The sequence below is a fragment of the Natator depressus genome, chromosome 10 (genome assembly GCF_965152275.1).
Source record: "Natator depressus isolate rNatDep1 chromosome 10, rNatDep2.hap1, whole genome shotgun sequence".
In the NCBI taxonomy this organism is placed as follows: domain Eukaryota; kingdom Metazoa; phylum Chordata; order Testudines; family Cheloniidae; genus Natator; species Natator depressus.
This window is the reverse complement of record NC_134243.1, coordinates 11,574,871-11,596,768: the sequence shown is the minus strand read 5'-3', so window position 1 is coordinate 11,596,768 and position 21,898 is coordinate 11,574,871. Positions and strand designations below refer to the sequence as shown.

The following is a 21,898-nucleotide window of genomic DNA, read 5'->3' as shown; positions in this document are numbered from 1 at the left end:
ATCCATTCATGTAACGCTGTTGCTTACAACCTGCTTTATTTTCCAGTATGCCTCATCATCCTAATGCATATTTTTAATTTGTAGGGTTATGGGGACTAGAATTAGGATGCAAGAATTAGGATTATGGGGATGCGTGGCAAGTGTTTTGTACTGTACAGCCAGGTAGTGATGAAATGGGGACACTTCCCTACCTCCTTAAGGGTGTTAATTTAAATAACCTACCTATGTAAGTATTTCTAACTTGCAAATTTGATTTTTCTCTTTTGTAGTCTATGGGTTTGCTGGACAAGAAAAGTTTGAAAATCAACGGGATAAAGTGAGTTTATTCTCTTGTGAAGAGTTCTGCTCTTTTGTTTTATTACTGTGTGTTAGGATTCTAGTATCGTGGAGTTCAAGGCCAGAAGAGACTATTAGATCATGACCTATGTATTACAAGCCATTGCGTTTCACCTAGTTATCCCTGTATTGAGGCCAACAACTTGCGTCTGACTAAAATATATCTCGCAGAAAGGCATGTTGTCTTAACCTGAAGACCTCAAAAGAAAGATAATCCACTTCCCTCGATGGTTTGTTCCAGGGGTAATCACCCTCACTGATAAAATAAAACATATATATGTGTGCTTTATTTCTCATTTAAATTTTTTTACTTTAGCTTCTGGTTATTTGGTTCTTGTTAGTCCTTTCTCCACTAAATTAAAGAGCCTATTGGTACCCAGTATTTTCTCCCCATGAAGTTACTTATACAGTGTAATCAACTTGCCTTTTAAAGACAAGCAGACTGAGCTCTTTCAGTCTTTCTCACTATAAGATGTAGTTCTGGGTGGAGAGTGTTTAAATGCTGTTTCCCAGAACATCCCCTTTTTCTTAGCTCAGGGATCAGCCTTTCAGCCTGATATCTATATGCACCGAAAACTTTGCATTTGTGTAGTGATTACACAATGAAGAATTAGTATCTAGTCCAGAACCATCTGCTTCCTGTATTGGTGGTCAGCAGTAAGAGTCATTAGGCATCTTCCTCAGCAAAAGACAGGTTATGTCAGTGTTAGGTGGCTGTCAGTCAACTGGAATAATGTTAACTCTTCAACTCTTACGCTTTTGGTGCAGTAATAGAATTAATACTTAGAATTTCAATATGATAGCAAGTTTCTTTTCAATGTTTATACTTTCCTTGCTGATGATCCTGTTCTGCAGCTGTGGAGAAACTACCTATAAGGGAAGAAGTAAAGGCATCTGTTTTTTACTACTTCTCTCTTTCCATGCATTGGTGACAATTTTGTGAACTTTGCAATGATGCCTGAAATATATAAAAGCTTGATGATCTAAGGATCTAACTTGATGTTTCTGTTGCATAAACCAAAATGCATTTAACTCCAAGTTAAGGTTATTACATCAATAAAGGGATATCTTGTCTGATATTTGGCCTTCCATAGTCTTAAATAAGAGTGCACTATACTTTACCAGCTGGCACTGAGGTAGCTAGGCTCATTCTGTAATTCTATATGATTCTCATCATGATTCCTAAAGAAACAACTGACTTTTTCACCTTTCCAGGGTTCCAAAAGGCTTCTCAGAGAATGGGGATCTCTCTGAAGTAGATTTCTAGCTTCCTTGTTAAGGAAGCTAAGTGTGACAGATTGTAGGAGAGAAGTGTACTTTTAACATAGTTTAATGGGTTGTCTTTTTGTAACTCATTTTATCAACCTATCTCCCAAATCACTTGGGATTCTGCGGTATGAGATGCGGTACTCTTTCTGCCTTTCCTAGATGTAAGTGTGTTGTTTCTGCATCACTACTTGTCCACCTGTGAATGGCAAATCAAACCTGGGTTTTCTGCGGGGTCACCAAGCAGGTCCTGGTAAATTTATTTTTAGTCATTTTCATTGCACTTGAATTTAGAGTTAGAATTCCTGCTTGTAGCCTAGCTTTAGTATGAAGCTACCTGGAAACTGACTGATTCACCATAATGTACCAAATGTAATGCAGAACGCTGTTCCTTATGTTGCTTGCAACATATCTTTAACTGATTACTAAATTGGACTTTTTTTATGACATCTTGTCTCCTTCGTAGGGATTTCTCATGGTCTCCAGGGGGTAACATAATTGCGTTTTGGGTGCCTGAAGATAAAGATATCCCAGCAAGGGTGACACTGATGCAGCTCCCCTCCAGACAAGAAATCCGTGTGCGGAACCTGTTCAATGTGGTGGATTGCAAGCTGCATTGGCAAAAGAATGGAGATTATCTGTGTGTGAAGGTAGACAGGACTCCTAAAGGTACACAGGTATGTGCTTCCTAGGTGTGTTCATAAAACTGGTTCTGTCTCTGCTTTGCTTTGGTTTTTGCATTTCAATATGGATTGATAAAAATGTGTGAATCAATTACTTGGTGTCAAAACCCTCTCATTTTTTCAGTTAGGTTTTTAAGGGCTATGTGTAAGGTCCTATGGGCTCTTAATGAGCATTGGACTTGACATCACTATTCATCGGGGTTCTGCAAGATCAATGAAAGTATATCTGTCTTATTTTTGAAGCACCTGGGGACAGACCCCCCTTCTTTCAGCATTTGTTGTATTCGTTTCAGCTGGTTTTGGTCCCACAAATGTGTGGGACCTACCATATGTTTCAGTCCTCTTGAAATAGTCTCAACTTCTGTACCGTAGAAAGCCTGTTTTTGTTAACTCACAACTTGCTGAAGAAACTCCTGTTTTAATAAAGGTCTTTAGAAATGATTCATGATCTTTCTGTGTTATCTTCCATCCTCTAGGAAAATAAGCCCCAAAATGTCTAGATTTATCCTCTTGAAGTACTAAACTAGGCCAGTTGCATAGTCATCCTCATAGTCCTGTATTAAAATGAATTATACTAGATACTTGACCTATGTTGACTTTCACAGGGTGTGGTGACCAACTTTGAGATCTTCCGAATGAGAGAGAAGCAGGTCCCTGTGGATGTGGTAGAAATGAAAGGTAAATCCTAGAGACAAATGTGCTAGCTGTTTTTCTGATGTTGTGTATTTATACATACAGTATTCATCAGTGAATAAACTGACAAAATATTGTAGTGTAAAATGTTACAACTAATAGGTTTTAACAGATGAAGGACAACTGGATGGCCAACTTGTCTCTCTGTCTTGGCCCAGCTATTTCTGAATCTAAAAAAATTGCCTGGCAAACTGTTTTCTGCTTCAGTTGCTGTACTTTAACAACAGAGGAGAAGCTTCCCTAGTGGGAGACTGATGACTTAGTTTGAACTTTACCCTTCTGTCTGAGGATATTCTGTACCAGGCTGGAAAAAAGCTGGGGTAGGTGATTGTGAACACCCCATAAGTATTATCCTCTGCATTTGTCTGGTTGGCTCACTAGAAGCAAAGCAGCAGTAGAAATCTTAATACCAAATTGCTCATCATAATGAATGTTCTCTTTCATATCCAGGATTTCTTCAGTCCTGTATACAGTAACTGCTTGGAATTGAAGTTGTGTAGAGAATGACTGACTTAACTCAAGAATTTTGTCTCTTTGTACAATGTTGGCTTTTGACACTTCTTTACATCTGTTGCAGAAAGTATCATAGCCTTTGCCTGGGAACCAAATGGAAGCAAATTTGCTGTATTGCATGGAGAGCCTCCCCGAATTTCTATCTCCTTTTACCATGTCAAAAACAATGGGAAAATAGAGCTCATCAGTAAGTAGAGTTGACAGCCGGAGTACAGGTGAAGGAATCTAGACATTAAGCACTTTATGTGGTGGTAGCAACCTGTTTACCCTGTAGACTTCTTACAGTTGCTTTTTCATAGACCGTTTGATACTTCTGGGCCCTGACAGAGGGCATGGGAGAGAACATGTCTTGAGCAGGCTGCGCTCCAGCTGTCTTGGGCTGGGAGAACAGCCTTGAGAGCAGGGGTATCAATTTATTCTGTAGTGAGGGCCAAATTACCATTTTATTCAGAGTCTGGGGGTTGAAAATGAAAGGTCCACTGGTAAAATATTAGTCTTGCAGCCTGTGCCCCTTTTGCTGGCAAAGTTAAATACCACCTTTCTGTGACAGGGCAAAAAATGCATTTTTGAAACTTTCTTTCCTCTCTCCATTAATTCACCTTCTCTACGCTTCCTCCCCAGTATTTTAAGGATTTCCTCCCTTTCTCAACTTGGACATTCTCTCCTTCTCCACGCCCGCCATTTTGGTTTGTGGGCCTTATATTGATTTAACTTAAATCCGCAAGGAATCAGCTTAAACTAAATTGTGAAAAAGCACTCTTATGCCAAAAGAAGTATCCACATAAGGGATTGCACCAATTTAACTACATCCGTTTCTAAACAATTTTAGTTAAATTGGTACAACTTGTGTGCTAAGGCTTCGGGGATTCCTGATTCTCTCTGCCTGCAAATGCACCTTTTTGAATGTTTGATCATCCCATTGTTTTCAGTTTAATCAGTGAGAGCAGATCCATGTTGGGTTTCATTCTTCCGATTAAAATATGACTATAGTAGACATGTTGCTTGTTAATTGCAGAGCTCAGCGGTGCCTTTTTGAGGACTCTGTTGAATGCCTGTCAGTGTGATTGTTACTAAGCTTCTTGATACCATTGGGTGGAGACTTCCATCCTTTCTATGTTGGCATAAATACAAATTTTGTTTCCTTTCAGAAATGTTTGACAAGCAGCAGGCAAATACGATATTCTGGAGTCCGCAAGGGCAGTTTTTAGTATTGGCTGGCTTGAGAAGGTGGGTATCGCTACTTGGCATTCTGAGAGAGCTCATTTTAAGTCAATGTAATGCTCTCAAAGAGCTAAAAAAAAAAGATAGTCTTCACTCTACTGTATGAAGACTATCTGTAAGACAGCCAAAATCTTAACCATCTGTCAGGTAGACAACCTGCTTGTATTAAGAGGATTATCTTTGTTTGGAAGAATCTAATTTTGACATACGGTAATCTGCCAGTTAGCCTTTCCAGGGTCTACATGGATTTTAATTTGTTTGCAAGTGACTGAGTTTTTCTTGAAGATAAATTTACCTGGTTGTAACTTCTACGTATTTTCTTGCCCTCTTCTGCCTGAAATTTAATTTCCTGAAGTAGCTGGCCTCCTTACAGCAAAGGTAGTTAGTGCAGTAGATAAGATAACACCTCTTGTTCTGTGGCTAGCAGAAAATCCAATTTTATTTAGTCTATAAAAACAATTTAATGAGATGCCTGTGTTTGTATTGGCTACCTCTTCTGCCATCATATCAGATGAGGAATGAGGTTATTCTAATCTTGCCCACCATATTGTTCTCTTGGCTAAGTTTAGAATTCACGTCAGCTGTTTACTTCCTTAGTCTAACTAGAAAGATGTATTTATTCAGGGAGCCCCTCAGATTTCTCCCCCAGGCAGCAATACAAATGACTTATTCTATAAGAATTTTTACAATCTCAGGTAAAATCATAACGGGGCTTTTTCTGATTTAAATATAACTTGGGGGCCCTGTCAATTTTGGTAAATCTGTCATAGCATTTTAAAAATCATCTTGAATTTCATGGTTACAGAAATTTAAATCTTACATATTCATGATTTTTGACAAATAATGGCATTTATTTAAAACATGTAAAGCCCTTAAGTCAGCATTTCTCAAACTGGGGATTTCACCCAGAATGGGGTGGCAAAGATGGGGGGAGAGGGGGTGGTCACAGTATTGCCACCCTTCTGTGCTGCCTTCACAGGCAACAGTGGAGAAATAAGGGTGGCAATACCATATGCCACCATCACTTCTGCGCTGCTGCTGGCAGCAGCACTGCCTTCAGCACTGGGCTCACGGCCAGCCGCTGCCACTCTTCGGCCACCGTGCTCTGAAGGCAGGACAGAAGTAAGGGTGGCAATACCGTGACACACCCCCCCACACACACACACTAGTCAGATTTCATAGTCTGTGAGGGTGTGTGTTTGTTTTTTTTACAGCCCTGAATTTGTAAGGGGCCTAAGTGTAACTGATACTGAAGGGAGCAGTCACTTTTTCCTCAAGTCTGTCTTCCTATCATATAAGATCTCAAAAAGTTAGGGATTGCATTCAGGTCATGGCTTCTTACGGTAAAGATTTCTTGTATGTTCTTATAAATGCCCTGTACATACCATTTTTCCTTTCATTAACCATACTAATGTTAGTGTAACTTTCTTAGACTATTCTCTTAGCCAGTTATTTAAAATCCTTGAATGTATAAACGGGACTCTCTGGTAGCAGTAAGGAGGTTTTATCACCTCTGTATTTGGCACTGGTGTGACTGATACTGGAATACAGTGTCCAGTTATGATATCCACAGTTCAAAAAGGATGTTGAAAAACTAGAGAGAGTTGAGAGAAGAGCCATGAGAACGATTAGAAAATTTGCCTTCTAGGCATACAGCAATTCTCAAAAAAGCTGGTTTTAGAGTTTAATGTATCCACCTTACATACACCCACATCATATGTCATTTCAAAGCTTATGCTATGTATGTTTAGCTGAGATATGATATGGAGGTGTCAAGTGGTGCTGTAAGCCTTAGGCAGGGCGAAACAGTGGATCCCAAAGTGAGTGTCCACTTCTGCACAGTTCCAGAAACATTGCAACACGATTGTGACTACAGCTTTTAATGTTCGTTGAATTTAACACTGGCCAAACTCCCATTATGTAAGGACGGTTTTGAAGAGCATGTCAGCAGAGCATCTTGGCAAACAAAGATTTGGATGTCTTTGTGCAAAGGTAAACCAAATATTGGATCACCATTGCAACATGGATGGAAAAATGTGGATGAACTACTTCCATATTCTTCAAGGGCCCAATGGCATCTAAGCTTCTACAAGACCTTATTTGTGCCATTACTAGTAAAGGGCCACTGCAAAATCAGCTGTCTGTAGTCAGAACAATCTTCACTGCACAGAACTGTGAAGACTGGTAATCCATGTGCTCTCAACACTTCATGCTGGGCAAGATAATAATGTTGACTAGAAATGTCACCAACACTGTTACATTTCAGTGACACCTGTACAAATAGATTATTTTGTTGTGATGCTGTGAGGCCTCAAAGAAATCCAATGTTATGCCTTGAAATAATACATAAGGTCATAACACACACTTTTTTCAAAGTGGTCATTTCAACATGTTGATGGTGTCATTGTTTATCCTGGGTTTTTTATGGTAATGGCACCACTTGAGAGTTCTCATATCTCATCTTAAAGTAGACATCATAAGCTTTCAAATGATGCTCACATGTGTAGAGAGGGGTACACTAAGTCGACCATATCGGTGGTGTCTGCCATTCGGCTATGGTAGTGATAGACTTAGGGAGCGCAGTCTATTTAGCTTAACAAAGAAAAGGTTATGGGGTGACTTGATTAGCCTATACGTACCTACATAGGGAACAAATATTTAACAATGGGTTCTTCAGTCTAACAGGTTTAACACAATCCAGTGTAAAGTTTTTTAACAGTCAAAGTAATTAACCATTGGAACAGTTTGTGGTGGATTCTCCATCTCTGACCATTTTTTAAATCAAGATTTAAGATTTTTCTAAAAATATATGCTCTAGGAATTATTTTGGGGAAGTTCTATGGCCTGTATTATACAGGAGATCAGACTAGATGATCATAATGGCCTTCTGGCTTTGGAATCTATGAAAAGCAATGTGGTTATTCTGTGTATTACTGGGCTTTACACATGTTAATGGTAAAGCCCTGCTTCTCATTTAGAAATCTGTTTTATTTTTGATTTTGTCTTTGCTACAGAAATAACCACATTTACACCATGCTTGTGAAATTTTGGCTGTACCCCAAGTGCATTCATAATGTGGTTTCTTTATGACTTTGAAGGGGAAAAATACATGTTAAGGAACTTTAAGCCTAGAAGGATACAAGGGTTAAAACTATTCCCCATTGTTCACAAAAATATAAAGAAACAGGTGTGATTTTAAAAACCCTTGGGAGAATCCATTTAAACACCAGCAATGGAAAAAATGTTAATATTGATGGGATTTTGTGGGGTGAGTTCATAAAGAATGTCACCTCCTAGTATAGATTCCTCTTCCCACCCCACCTTTAAAAAGATCAGAGGGAAGTGTCAGCGGGCATGGATCACTTTTCCATCTTGTTCCTCATTGTTTGCCTTTGCAGCATGAATGGTGCCTTAACATTTGTTGATACATCAGACTGCACCGTGATGAATATTGCTGAACACTATACAGCCTCGGATGTAGAGTGGGATCCTACAGGCCGATATGTTGTGACATCTGTGTCCTGGTGGAGCCACAAGGTACTAAAGTTTCTGCTGTGATGTCTCCCTGTGTATTTAAGAGGGTCAATCTGGCTTTTCCTATGTTAACTACAAAATAAAGATATATAGCGTTGCTTGTATCTGTCAGTGGGTAATAGCTCCTGGTGTAATTCTTGCGTGCCTATTTCACATACCAACTCATTGCTTTCCTGTGTCAATGAACTACTTCCTTGTTATTCCAATCAGTGTACTGTATCTTTTTGATATGCAAGTATAAGGTTTTTAGTCTTTGGGATTAGTTCAGGAGCTTTCTTACTGCAGTTCAGATATCTTGGAAGGGCTGGTGGATACCTCTGCTTTGGATACTTCATAGGTGCTTCATTTTTGAAGTAGTATAACTTTTTTCTTTTTCTTTTTTGAGGAACATTACTTCAACTTAAAGTTAAAATAAGAAAGGGAAAAAAACAAAAACCCACACCCACCCCAAGCAGAGTGTTCACACTAAAAAGGTAGAAGTTCCAAAGACCGAGTCCCACTAGGGACTTTCCTGTTGCTGTTGATTTTTCCATGGAATGCATTCAGATATATGGCAATGGGGTAGAGCAGTATAAAACCCTTAGACATGAGTGAGATTTCTCACTTGCTTTTTCCAGGTGGACAATGCCTACTGGCTGTGGACCTTCCAGGGTCGTCTCCTCCAGAAAAACAATAAAGACCGGTTCTGCCAGCTACTGTGGAGACCCCGACCTCCAACCCTGCTCAGCCAGGATCAGATAAAGGTATTGTATCTCAGTTTAACGCTTCTGGTGTGGGCATTGGTGTAGAGAATTCAAGAGTGATCTAGTCGCAAAGGGTGTGGCTTAAACTGGGGAATGGAAGACAACTCTACAGCAGTTTGCCTTACCACTAAGCAGAGACAATGTGAGAGCTGTTCAGAAATTCACTGGGGGAATCTGTATGTTGAAATGGTTCTGTGTATGTTAACAGTACTCAATTTGAGTAGTCACTGTTCCTATCACAAACTTATTTTTTGGTGTGTGTGGGGAGGCGGGAATGTTCTGAGGAAACTAGAAGGAAAGGTAATAGGAGCAGAGAGAACTGTTGAAAACTTGGATAAGGAGCAGACTTTGGCTATCCAAACTCCAGTGGTTGCCCAGGTACAGGAAAACTGAAGGTATCTATAGACCTAAGCAAGGAAGAGAAACTATAAATGACAGACGAGGGGATTTTTTTTATAGACATAAGCAAACTTGCAAAAATGCTGAGTATGCCTGGGCATATCTGAAGTGGTACCTTCTGATACATTAAGGTGGTCTCTAGTACTGGTTGACATAAGTTCTCTGTTGCAGCAAATTAAGAAGGACCTGAAGAGGTACTCCAAGATTTTTGAACAGAAGGATCGTCTAAGCCAAACCAAAGCCTCAAAGGTAAGAAGCTTCTGAGACCCAATGAATCAATGAAAGGCAGCTGATGCACTTGTAACTCGTATTAATCTTGGGTCTCTTTGTCTAATTTCACTGACTGGGCCATATACTTTTGGGTCTGCTGCTGCCTCCAAGCTAATCGATGTTGTCCCTTATCTTGAGTAGAAGAAGCCATTGTGTTTTAGGTCCAGGTTTCCCAGATTGTCCCCACATGATCCAGCCAGGAACATCAGGAACTCAAGCACAAGCATATGTGTAGGGAAGGCAGTAAGGCAGAACTTGCTGGTTCTTCACTTGAAGAAACTGAGGCATGGTGTTACTGGTATATGTTGGAGGAGGAATCAGGAAGAGTTTCTGTTAAGTAAAGATACTTGAGTAATCTTGGCTGGCACTTGTGGGTTCCTGGTGACTGCCTGTTAGCCAGTTTTAGTATAAAAATTTCACAGAAACTATAAACCCATCTTGCCATGTTGGAGAAAGGTGTCTTAAACACTGATGATTATCTGTCAGAAGCTGCATTCATAAGCAGAAAACCCCTCGATCGCTTCCAAATGCATCCCACAAGGACACACTTTATTGATGGGCTTATTAACCTCTTGTTTTGCTTCTGTAGGAGCTCGTAGAAAGAAGACGTACAATGATGGAGGAGTTCAAGAAATACCGCAAGATGGCACAAGAATTATATTTGGAACAGAAGAATGAGCGTCTAGAGCTGCGAGGAGGTAAACCAGCCACTGGCAGCATTGTAAAGACGTGGCTTTAACAGTAAATTTTTTTTAAAGCACCAAATAAACATCACTCAGGCTATAGAAGCAGTCTTTGGTAGTGGATCAGTGTTTGGGAGTTGAAGACCACCTCTATGTGATGGGTTGGGGTCCCTTTTTAACAGTTATTCCCCCTCCTGCCAAAAATAATCCCTCGACCCATGCCCTAGCAGGTTTGCTCACTCCTCAGCTATTCTTTCCCATCCTTTGTTTTTTCCGTCTGCTATCTTGAGGTGGTGAGTAGGGAGAAGGCTACTGTTGCTGCCCATTGTGGTCAGTACTGATGGCTTTGCATGTAACATGCTGGAGGTCAGTGGTTATGTTAAAATACCTTTTATTTTAAAGGTGCTTCTCTGCTGTGTATTTTCCTTTTTAGCAAATGCATTAGGCATTTTTGCCTCCTTGGTGGAGGTATTCAGGACTAATGCCTCTTCTTTTCCTCCAGGGGTGGACACAGATGAGCTGGACAGCAATGTAGATGACTGGGAAGAGGAGACTGTTGAGTTTTTTATCAATGAAGAAATTATTACCATTGCAGAACCAGAGTAGTCCAATAAAACTGTGGTAAGACAGATTGCCTTTCAATTGAGAAATATCTTTCCTATCAGCTGTTGCAGCGTACCTCCAACCTGCGTAAAAGCACTTGCTGGGAAAGCTTAAGGCTTATAGAGTGCAAAAATGAATGTTTCTATTCCTTTGACTAGGCTTTTGTACTTTGCTCTCAGTTGAAAGGTTCTGAATGGCCAATTGTAGTGCCAGTGGCCAGAAATGATAAAGGCTTTCTTTCTTCAAAGTGAATGGTTAGGTCAGCTCATAAATCTACGGGCACTTTCCAGTGTGATCCTTTCAAAGACTGAGAATCTGAGCCAATTCTTAAACATGATGCATTGCAGGCACCTGATGAAAGTGCCTATGCAGTATGAGAAATGTTTATAATTATGCTAGTGGAGAGGTAAATTTTGTGTTCTGGTTATTGGAAGGACTAGAACCTTGAATTGGTGTAAACAATGTTCTGATGCACTATGTAAGAAGGTTTAATTACAGAACAAATTTGTTGCATACTCTTAAGTCAGGTATTACTCTTGAATTTACCAAAAGTCCTCATGCACTCTGCTACCTCTTCCTAAAAATGCCACTGAGATTTCAACATTTAACAAACACTTGTATTTAGTGTTACTGAAAGCACTTATTCATTATAAGCGTTTATTTGAAGCCTGTTTTAATCCAGAAGGCTGCTTACCTTGCTGCATACTCCAACATATCCCCCAAATATTGGCAATAGGTATTGCAGATCTAGTGGAGCTTTCCTCCTTGGACACTTGCCAGACTGTTGTGAAGGAGATCCAAACCCTGAACCCCACTGTAGGCCTCTGGAGTCTGAACGGAGCACTGCGTCTGGCTTGGTGTGTCTAGGCACACTTTTAGGATGCAGTTCCTGTTTCTAGCACCCCCTCCTCAGAACCTAGCCTCTGGGACCAGTGCTGACTGCTCAGGCTCCCTTGTAGCTTAAACACATCTCTCCCAGAATTCCAGTCAGAGTGGATGCTCTAGTTTTGAGTTAACTCTTCAGGGGAACATGAGGTGTAGCACACAACACACAGACTTTGCATGCGATTTTAAAGACACCATGGCTTTTTACTTCAGCAAGAAAGCACTGATCACTGAGAGGATAACACCCTGAACGCACACAACACACAGACTCTAGAACACGCTTACCTTGAGGGACAATCTGTGTTCAGATAGGCAAAATTCACTCCTGCCTCATCTGGCTTCTGCAGCAGCTTCCCTCAGTTTGAGCTGGTGAAAATGGCTGAAGATCCCAAGTATAGCAGCTCTTGCCCTCTAACTTTCTAGTCTCCTCTGTCAAGTTGCCTCTGATCAGCCTCCTCAGGTGATTACAGACCCCTGCAGGTAACTTTGTTACCAGGCAACATCTCCCCTGACAGTTCTCCTGGGTAGGAGCCAGGCTTTTGTCTCAAGATGCTGTTTTTTCAATAGAGGACCATCAAGACTGTTAGCCCTATGCCACTACATCTTGGAATTTCAGTCCAACATGGAGGTAATAAAAAGATGGCAGAGAAATGAAAGGGCAACCCGTTCAGAATGGTGTTTACGGCTTGATAAAGTTGCATAGAATTCATGCTCTGAGTTCCTAAATCGTACAGACACATTCCCCAAATCATCACAAGAGGATAGCCCTAGTTACTGGATCTGAGAAATGTGTACTTAGAAGGCTTAAATCATTTTTGTGTTAAAGAGGAAATATTGTTCAGTGGTTAGGACACTAGCCCAGGACTCAAGGGATCTGGATTCAATTCCCTGTACCATCTCAGACTTCTGTCTGACCATGGACAAGTCACTTAACTATGTAGTGACTGGAGTTAAGGCAGCAGCAGCTCTGCACCCAGCAGCCCCATCAGTGTTAGGGATGAATACTAAAACCCCCTCACCCGTCCAAAAATGCACAAATGTCACTTACATCCTCTAAATATGTTTTTAGTTCCAGTGGCCAGGGATGTCCTCTTGCCAATATTTGGGGGATGTGGAAGAGTGGAGGTAAGAAAGGGGGAGAAGCAGTCTTCTGGATTAAATAGGCTTCAGCTAATGAGTTACTTGGGAAGCACAACAGCAAAGGGTGAGTAGAGTGTAGTTGTAGAACTGCCTTTCCCTTGCTAGCAGCTGTCAGAGTTCTGAGTTTTTTGTGTGAGGCACAGTACTGACTTTGACTTTTCCTTTTTTTTCCTTCTTTGCAGCACCGCCATATCTTGTACTGAAAAGGGGTTCATTTATTTTCAGAAAGCCTACACCATCTTCGGAATTTTTAATCCATATTCTCTCACTCTGGACGGTGAATGCACCAGGTTCTCTCCATTCTGACATATTGTAGTGCCTTTAAACCTCACTGTCAGCAGTGGGGATATTTGAAAGGCACTGCTTTTAAATTTTTATTCATTTGGGAGGTGTTGTCTTTCTTTTTAAATCCACCACCAGTATTTGCTGTCTGACTCCTGTGCATTGCTTACCAGTTGGCAATTTTGAACTGTTGCCAGTAGGTGAGCATTATCCGTGCACCTTCCAAAGTCTTGCATGCTCACAATGCTTCTCTTTGCAGAGGACTCTTTTTATGTCCCAGGTGCATGGACAGGTGTTTGTTTTGTATGGGGAAAGATCAGCAGGAAAACCATTTTTCATATGATGTATGTTAGTGTGCTGAAGCAGCACTACAGTGGGCTGTACCCTCCTCCATTCAGATTGTGACAGAATTTAACAGGTTGAACGTGGAAATAAAAGCAGACCTATACTAAAAACAGGCCGTCCGTGTGTTCTGTAGAAATCTTCCCTTGAATGACCAGAGTTGATCATTATCTGAATATTCATCTGTCAGGGTTCAGAATTTGCAGCTTCATTTGCATCCCAGTTCCTTCATGGCTGCACTGATTTTTATTTAGTCCATGGCGTATTAGGTGGCAGACCAGCTTACATGTTTTTAATAATTATGGTGTAATGATTTGAAGATCAGTGGATGAATTTCTGAGACCTACTTACAAGGTGTAGCTATTGGCAGCAGCAGGATTATGGGAGATTTCCTGGGTTTTATTTGCAAGCTTTGGTTGAAAATCTATTCAGAGGAACACACTCTCTTCATGTGTGCTTTTTGGATATACCAGGAAGCCTATATTCTGATGTCTGGAGCCCCATACCTTGTGGTGAAGAAAGTACAGAGTATGTAACTTCTGGGTCAACTCCTCTTGAGCAAACTTCCATGCAGCAGCAGCAAAACCAAAAAACCTTAAGAATCTAGTTCTCAGCCGATAAGAGCTCTTAAATGAGCATATTTTATCGTGAAAATACAAGTCAATACTGTCTCTCATACCATCAGCTTTTTCATCCTTCAGAAAAATCAATATTTATCATGGATGTTGTAAGCAGAATTCCAAATACCCACACTGAATGTAGATAATTAAAATTTTCTAGATAATTCATAATCAAGTAATTATCCCTTTAATCTTATTTTTTTAATCTTTCAGAAGTGATTCTGCAAGGTTATAACATGTTGAAGGAATACTGTAACTTATTAAAACTACTTCCCTTATTTAAAATCACTTCAGTAGTGAAAAACTGTCTTGTGGAAGTCCAAAGATCAGTTGCCAATAAGATTTTGTTCATGGTTGGCATACAGGATTTATTATGGGACTGAAGTAATTCATGTAGTGGGGGTGATCTGCTCCTCTACCCATCAACAGTCCCAGAACTCAGCTTGTGAAGTGCATTAACGTGAAATGTCAAACTGTCTGCCATTTTGACAGATAGATAAGAGTTAGTTATATGTTCTGACTATTTCTGAAGAGGGAAATATTCTCCCATAACATGTTGTTGTGATCTGAATTTCTGTTTAATCGTTGGGGTATGGAGAATAAGTTTTAGTCTTGTCCAGTATGCCTTGTAGTTTTTCAATGACGCATCTACCTTTTGGTACAGGATACTCTATACCAGTGGCTTTCAAACTTTTTTCTGGTGACCCAGTTGAAGAAAATTGTTGATGCCTGCAGAGTGTTGGGGTGCAGGGGTGAGGGCTGTGGGGTGGGGCTGGGAATGAGGGCTTCAGGTTGGGGTCTGGGCTGGGGGTGCAGGCTCTGGGCTGGGGCTGAGGGGCTTGGGGTGCGGGCTTACCTCAGGCGGCTCCTGGTCAGCGGCGCAGTGGGGGTGCTAAGGCAGGCTTCCTGCCTGTCCTGGCACCACGGACCGCGCTGTGCCCTGGAAGTGGCCAGCAGCAGGTCCGGCTCCTAGGCAGGTGGGAACCAGTGCTTGGGGCAGGGGCAGCACGCGGAACCCTGTGGTCCTCCCACCTAGGAGCCAGACCTGCTGCTGGCTGCTTCTGGGGCACAGTGCGGTGTCAGAACAGGTAGGAACTAGCCTGCCTTAGCCAGGCAGCACCGCTGACAGGATTTTTAATGGCCCGGTCGGCAGTGCTGACCAGAGCCACTTTGATCCAGTCCCTTCTATTCCACAACCCACAGCTTGAAAACCACTACTCTATACTTTTTTTGGCAATAAAGAATAGTGAAACTACTAGAGACAGATCTGCTGGACACGTGTGTTTTGGATATAGTAACTTAAAGCATCATGATCCTTGTCATGCTTTAGTGGGCTCCTTCAGGATGAAAGAGATTTATCTCCCCAGGTCACCAGTGAGCAAGGAGTATTTTTAAAATATTTATTTATGACGTAGTAAAGTCTGTTACTTATGCTTATGTTTTATGAGGCACTTTTGGAAGTCCAATTTCAACAACAATTTTTTTTTTTTAACTTCAGTATTGACTGACACTGGTGACTCATGCTGTTGCTCTAGATGAGTTTCTTTTTTTGTAGCACTTACCCTAAGTGTTTTTACAAACTGTGTAGTATAATAATCTCTCTACCTGCCCCTGAAGCGCAGTTGTTCAACAACATGGTAGAGCACCCTGACTCAAAACTTGAGGAGAACTACAGGAAAATTTCTAAGCATTTTACCTGGAACAGGGCTGCAAACACTTTTTTTGTGGGAATAAGTCCATAGAATCTTTTAATCATTAAAGAGAGAGGCTACGACCACTTGCAGTGTTTCTACCTAGAGGGAGACTTATCTACATCCCTATAGTTCCTGCTTCTCCTTCAAGAGTGTCCTGGTCCAGTGTGCTTAGTGTGTGGTAAATCCCCAATATTGTCCATCTGATAGCAGGATGGGAGACTTTTATTTTAAAAAAAAAAAAAAAAAAGGGGAAAACCAGACCAAGACCTTTATTGCTATCTCCCATTGTCTAGTAGTTGCTCTGTCCTGTTTTGTGTTTTAAGGTGTGTTTGCCTCAACCACTCACTGTAATTTTTCTGACTTCTGAATAACCTCTAATACCATCACTGTTAAAATAAGCCAAACAGCTCAGGGCCTGTTTATATTAAAAATTGGTCAAGTTCTTTGTTTAAATATAACAATTTTAAAAATCTTTTAAAAAATAAAATGCTTTTCTCTTGAAATGTTTTTCTTTCATTGGCCATGAATGGAAGTAGATGGACCAAGTTGTTTCTTTATTTGTGCGCTAGCCTCCGTGGTTGTCTTAAGGCTCGCCCTAGGCTTGAGTCCTCTAACTTCTAAACTAAAGCTCTAGTGTTTTGTCCAGTTATGTCTTGCTTGGTATAATTTTCTATGCTAATAAACCCCAGTAATTAAAATAGAACACACATTCCTTGTTTTTCACTTTGCAGCAAACTACAGAGAGGGAAATCCAAGCGCTGCCAGGCCTACCCCCCTCACATGCCAACGTTAAGCATTCTACATAGGACTGTGAAAAAGGACAAATATTTCACTAGGGCTGCACCGCAAACATTTATCGTTGCTACACCTGAGAGGTTGGTGCTTAAGGTGTCCGTGGGAAAACAGGCATCTTCAACCATGCTGGTGGTGACGCCTGCTGAAGGAGACACATACAGCTAACGCTTGGCTTATTTTTCCCTGCATCGAATAATTCCCAGGGGCCAGCAGGGCTCCTGGTGTTCTGGCCCCCAAATGTTGTTCTTCCCCGCCTGCAAAGGAGCTGGAGGGGCCCAGGCAGCAGCGGAGCCTGAGGCCGGGTTTAACTGCGCTAAAAGCAGGCAGCGCTGGAGCTGCAGGCCCTGAGCAGGCAAGCCCAGCCCCGAGGCGCTTTCGCCTGCAGGCAGAGGGCGTGCAGGCTGCACCCATGTGCTGAGCATCTTTGGGCCGGTTCCGTGGCCGGCCTCAGCAGGGGATGGCACCGACGGGGTGTGCGGGAGTTGTGCCCAAACCCTGCATCCTCCACCGCCCGGGGCAGGGCAGTGAACACTTCTGTCCCGCCTGGTGGCTCCCTGGGGCTGGTGCAGCCCGGAGCTGCTGGCCGCTGCCTTGTGCCACTACAGCCGTGCGCTGATGTCACCTGCCGCCGGGGGATCGCAGGTCACCCCGGGCTGCGCCAGTGAACCACTCTTCCTGCAGCCCGCTGGCGCGGCCAGCCCAATGGCCTCCCCCGTGGGCAGCCCTCTCCGCGCGGGGCACAGGCGCGCAGGAGGCCTGGCTCCAAGCCCCAGTTCGGCCATGAAGGATCTGAGCGTGGAGCAGCAGCTCACGGTGAGTCCGGCTGCCCCGGGGCACTCAGGCTGCTTTGGGCACATGTGCCCTTCCCATCTACTGGGCAATCCCCTGCTGCACCCGCAGACCCCTTCTGTGAGCCCCGTGCAGCTCCGCTGCAGAACTTACTCCAGCCCGGGGGCCTGTAAACAAATCCTCGGAGGGCTGAAAGCACTGGGCTGGACTGCAGGAGACAGACCTGTGGATAGGAAACGCTAGCAGGTTTGCCCCTTGTTTCCTTCTGGAAGTCCTGGGATAAGACTTTTCCAAGGCAACTGAGCATCTGAGCTTTTCCATCTGAATTGAAATTGTATGTTAATACATGCTGAGTAGGAAGTAGGTAGGTTGCACTCAGAGTCCCAAGATTTTGGCATTTCTATGTGGATCATGAGGATTTGCTGTTTTTTCAGTAATGATTGTGCACACAGACAATTTTTTAATTAATCCTGCTCCCAAGTTTCCTGTGGCTTTTTTTATATATATACATATATAATTTACAAAAATCTCTCTCACTCCTCAGACTTATTTTTGCCATTACCTTGTGTCAGAAACATGATTGCATCTGCAGAAATCTCTGCTTTGAGCTCTAAACCACATAGTAACTATTGCACGTCACAGGAATCTCTTCTGTAATAATGTGTAATAGCATAAAAAATATTTTGAGTTCCCTTATAATGCCAGTAAGTCCTTACTACAGAGTCTGATCCTTCGCCACATGCTTTCTTGTCTTCCGTCGGTGGCTACAAATTTTTTTAATGTACCTGCTTTGGGATGTGAGCAGTTACAGACATGCAAGAGAGGCTTGTCAGTCTTACACCATTGCCTGCTCTGCATGAGGAGGAACTGATATAGATAGGGTAACATTTTCAAAAGTGCCTCGGTCCCAGAGCTGTCCCTTGGGTAGGGCGAATCGGGGTGACTGGCCTTGGCCCCGCAGTTCAATAAAATCGGGACTGTCCTGATATTTAGCCCTTTGTCCTGCGTCCCGCCCGATTGTATGATTGGGACGCCATTAGTCCCGTTATTCAGATGAGGTGGGGGGTGAGGAGGCGAACGAGCCGGCTGGTGGGAGGGGGGTGAGGGGGCAGGCGGATGGTGAGGAGGAGAGCGGTGGGCAGGCAAATGGGGCACGCCGGACAGATGGTGGGGAGACAAGCGGTGGGCAGGTGGGTGAGGAGGTGAGTGGGAGTGGGGTGAGGAGACAGGTGGGCGGATGGCGAGCAGAAGAGCGGTGTCATACGGAGGGGGCACGCTGGACAGATGGCGAGGAGACTAGTGGGGTGGCGAGCAGCGGGCGGACAGCGAGGGATGTGTGTGAAGAGGAGAGTGCTGGCTTGGTGGACAGCGAGGAGACTGTCAGGGAGGCTGATTTGTCCTGGGCCCCACGCCCCCCTAGGGACGCCCCTCCCTGCTCAGTCCCATGAGACTTAATCTCCAAAGTCACATAGGAGCTTCTAAAATTTCACCCAAAGTCTTTTAGACTAGATAAAGGAACAATCTATTCCAGGTCCTCTATGAATATTAAAGATCCCACAGAGTTAGGGTGCAACTCCCTATATCCTGTTAATACTCATCTGAAAGTCAGCCTTACTTTCTTATTGCTAGAGTTTAAAGTGTTGTGTACCAGGTGATACTGGATGGTACCTGGAGCTGCCTCTTGACTAGACTAAATCGACACTTGACTAGACTTGTTGTTGTGGAAATAGATTTGGTTTTTGTATAAACTCTTTGTATGTGACTACTGGGGCCTTATAGCAAGACTGTTTTGAAAATGGGTCACTCTTCAGATATGACACATTAGCCAAGTACTGTATATAGGGTTTCACTAGCATTAACTAATGTTAAATGCTACTGTTAGATATTATTATTCCATTTTACTGATGGGAAATGTACACGTAGCTGTTAAGGCCAACACTTTTAAGTGACCACTGAAGTTGTGCGTCCACCTTGGGATACCAAAAGACTGGTTCAGACATGCTGAGTACTCACAATTCCAGGTGAAATCACTGGGAACTACTAGAACTCGGCATCTCTGAAATCAGTCCCCAAGTGGGCCAGGTTGGCTGCCCAAAAACTGAGGAATTAGGGGCCACATTTGAAAATGTTGGATTAATTGGGCCAGAGGCTCCACAGTGAGTTAGTGGAAGAGCTGGGCCGAACCCATGTAGTATAGAAGAGAACCTAGTTTCTGTTTTGCATACACATGCCTGATCCACTACTACGCCATGTTGCCTCTCTATTTATTACTTTAGCTGTAAATTCGAAAACTCGAGTGCAGTGAACTACAGTCAAAGGTGCGCTATCAGGAGTCATTTGTGTTCTAATTAAAAGGATTCCTGTCCTTATATATTTTTAATTTCCATATTTATAATATTGTCTACATTTGAAAATGTAGTTACCTGATTGCCGTTGACTGAAATATTTATGTCTAGAAGAAGATGTTTGTAACTGGCACTTCATAATGGTTCCAATCCTGCAATGAACTCCAGACTTTGGTGGAATCCCATTGACTCCAGTGGGGTTCTGCACAGGTTAGGGGTCTATCTACACTGAACTCATCCGAGGATCAGGGTCATAGTGATTTTACACAGGGATAAGCAACTGGGTATTGTGTTCTTCTGGCAGTAAACTTGGTACAATAAATGTATTTTGTGCAGTACAGTTTAAGAGCTGATGTAAAGAGCTGCCCATAGGAAGCCATTTGCAGTCCACAACAACAAATTTATTAGACCTACAAAATCTCGGAACCATGCTACATATTACTGGACACGGTCTTTTGCTACCTTATCTATGAACTATTTACAATACACAGCTCTAGAGCTCTTTCATAGTATATTTTACACACTGTTTTATGGGCATGTGCACAGTGCCGTGTGTGGGACAACATAGCCATAGATTGCTATGGAGTTATGTATTGTTTATGGGTAACTAATTAACAGTTTACTACAGACCCAAGCTGCCGAGTTCAGATCTAGAATATTTCCAAAGTTCAGGGGTGCTTAGAGCTGAGATTTTGATTTGGCCCCATCTCTCAACATCACACTAAGCAAAACATGATGTAATCTTAAACCTTGTTAAATGTTTGCTGTGTCACAGATATAGTGTCAATTGCATGTTGGGTAGCGTTTTCACCAGCTGTTTGAAAATAAAATATCTTTCCTAAGTGTGTCGTCTTTGGTTTTTTAATTTTTCTTCTCCCTGAGCTTTGGATAGTTAAAATGAGTGTGGCTGCAGCTGTTTGTATGGCAGCATCGTGGTGATAGCAGCAGTATTCTAGGAAAAGGATTTGTAAGTCTGTTGCTCATTGTAGCTCCAGATGGGGATGCTAAAGAGCAAAAACCGTTTGTGATTTTGTGGGTCCTGCAATATGGCTAATTTCACCCATATCTTAGTGAAATTCAACAAATAAGAGATTTGTGGGCTCCTCTTTAGTTTCTTCAGCTCATGTTTGTTTTAGTTTTAGCCCTTTTAAATATATAAAGTGGTGGTAATTTTTTTATGATGTTCAAATTCTAAGGCCAAAATGTACAAATCTGGGTGCTCACGCAACTTAAATTCCCTTACCCTGACACCAAGAAGTAAATAACCTATCATTGTAATCAGTGTTTTGGGGACAATAGAGACACAATGTGTCTAACAGCTCTGCAGCATCCAGAAACACTCCCACATCTGTGAATGGCGATGGTGTTGGTGGGCAGAGAAGTAAGCAAAACGGAATGGTCTTGGGTTTTGTTACTTTAGAAACAGAGCGGATAGTAAGGAATTAGCACTTGTTGAAAGAAAAAGTGAAAATTATTGGGGAATTAAATATTTTAAGCTTCTGTGGTGGTTTAAAAAATCCTGGAGAATAAAAAAATCAATATAAAGTTAATCCAAGTAGGTGATCATCTCACTTGAACAGAGAGAATGACTCAGTGATGGATCAGTCTGAGCTGGCTGGGGGAGTATTTATAACCAGCACAATTCCTGTGTCTGTGTGCAGGTGGCTCTTCGGATTTGTCCAATCAATGAAGCTGAGCTGGAGGAAAATGCTGCTATCATTGGGTGGGTGACCAGGTGAGGTTGGAGCAGAGCAGCATGGGTGAGTTTACAGCTGAGCTGGTAGCTAGTGGCTTCTTGGAAGGAGAACCCAGGGCTTAAGTGTTGGTGCCTCTGTCATGATGAAGAACAAACACAGTGACTCACTTGAACATGGAAAGGGTATGGGGAGTTAAAAGTTCTGCAAACCTGGGCAGTGGTTGTTAGGGCAGCTACAAAATTTGCAGACCCCTGAGAAGTCCCCAGATTCCCAGGGCTGGGAGCTAGGAGGAAGGTAGGAGACTGAGCTGCTTTCATGACATTTGTTTGGGGGGAAGGAAGGGAAGAAGAGGGGATTACCCTTGA

The 21,898-nt window shown here is 42.4% G+C and overlaps 1 protein-coding gene and 1 pseudogene across 1 annotated transcript in view; both read left to right on the top strand.

Moving 5' to 3' along the window:
- The window catches only part of EIF3B (eukaryotic translation initiation factor 3 subunit B), a 31,766-nt gene extending 18,208 nt beyond the window's left edge, over nt 1-13,558 (top strand). Inside the window, exons 9-19 of the mRNA XM_074965196.1 lie at nt 270-316; nt 2,069-2,279; nt 2,891-2,963; nt 3,556-3,678; nt 4,640-4,718; nt 8,111-8,249; nt 8,864-8,989; nt 9,560-9,637; nt 10,248-10,356; nt 10,844-10,962; nt 13,152-13,558. Of these exons, the coding sequence (XP_074821297.1) occupies nt 270-316; nt 2,069-2,279; nt 2,891-2,963; nt 3,556-3,678; nt 4,640-4,718; nt 8,111-8,249; nt 8,864-8,989; nt 9,560-9,637; nt 10,248-10,356; nt 10,844-10,947 (1,089 nt within the window). The 3' untranslated portion in view covers nt 10,948-10,962; nt 13,152-13,558. The remainder of the gene's footprint in view (nt 1-269; nt 317-2,068; nt 2,280-2,890; nt 2,964-3,555; nt 3,679-4,639; nt 4,719-8,110; nt 8,250-8,863; nt 8,990-9,559; nt 9,638-10,247; nt 10,357-10,843; nt 10,963-13,151) is intronic.
- A 3,706-nt stretch (nt 13,559-17,264) lies between these two features.
- LOC141994640 (kinesin-like protein KIF19) overlaps nt 17,265-21,898 on the top strand; it is a 31,019-nt pseudogene continuing 26,385 nt past the window's right edge.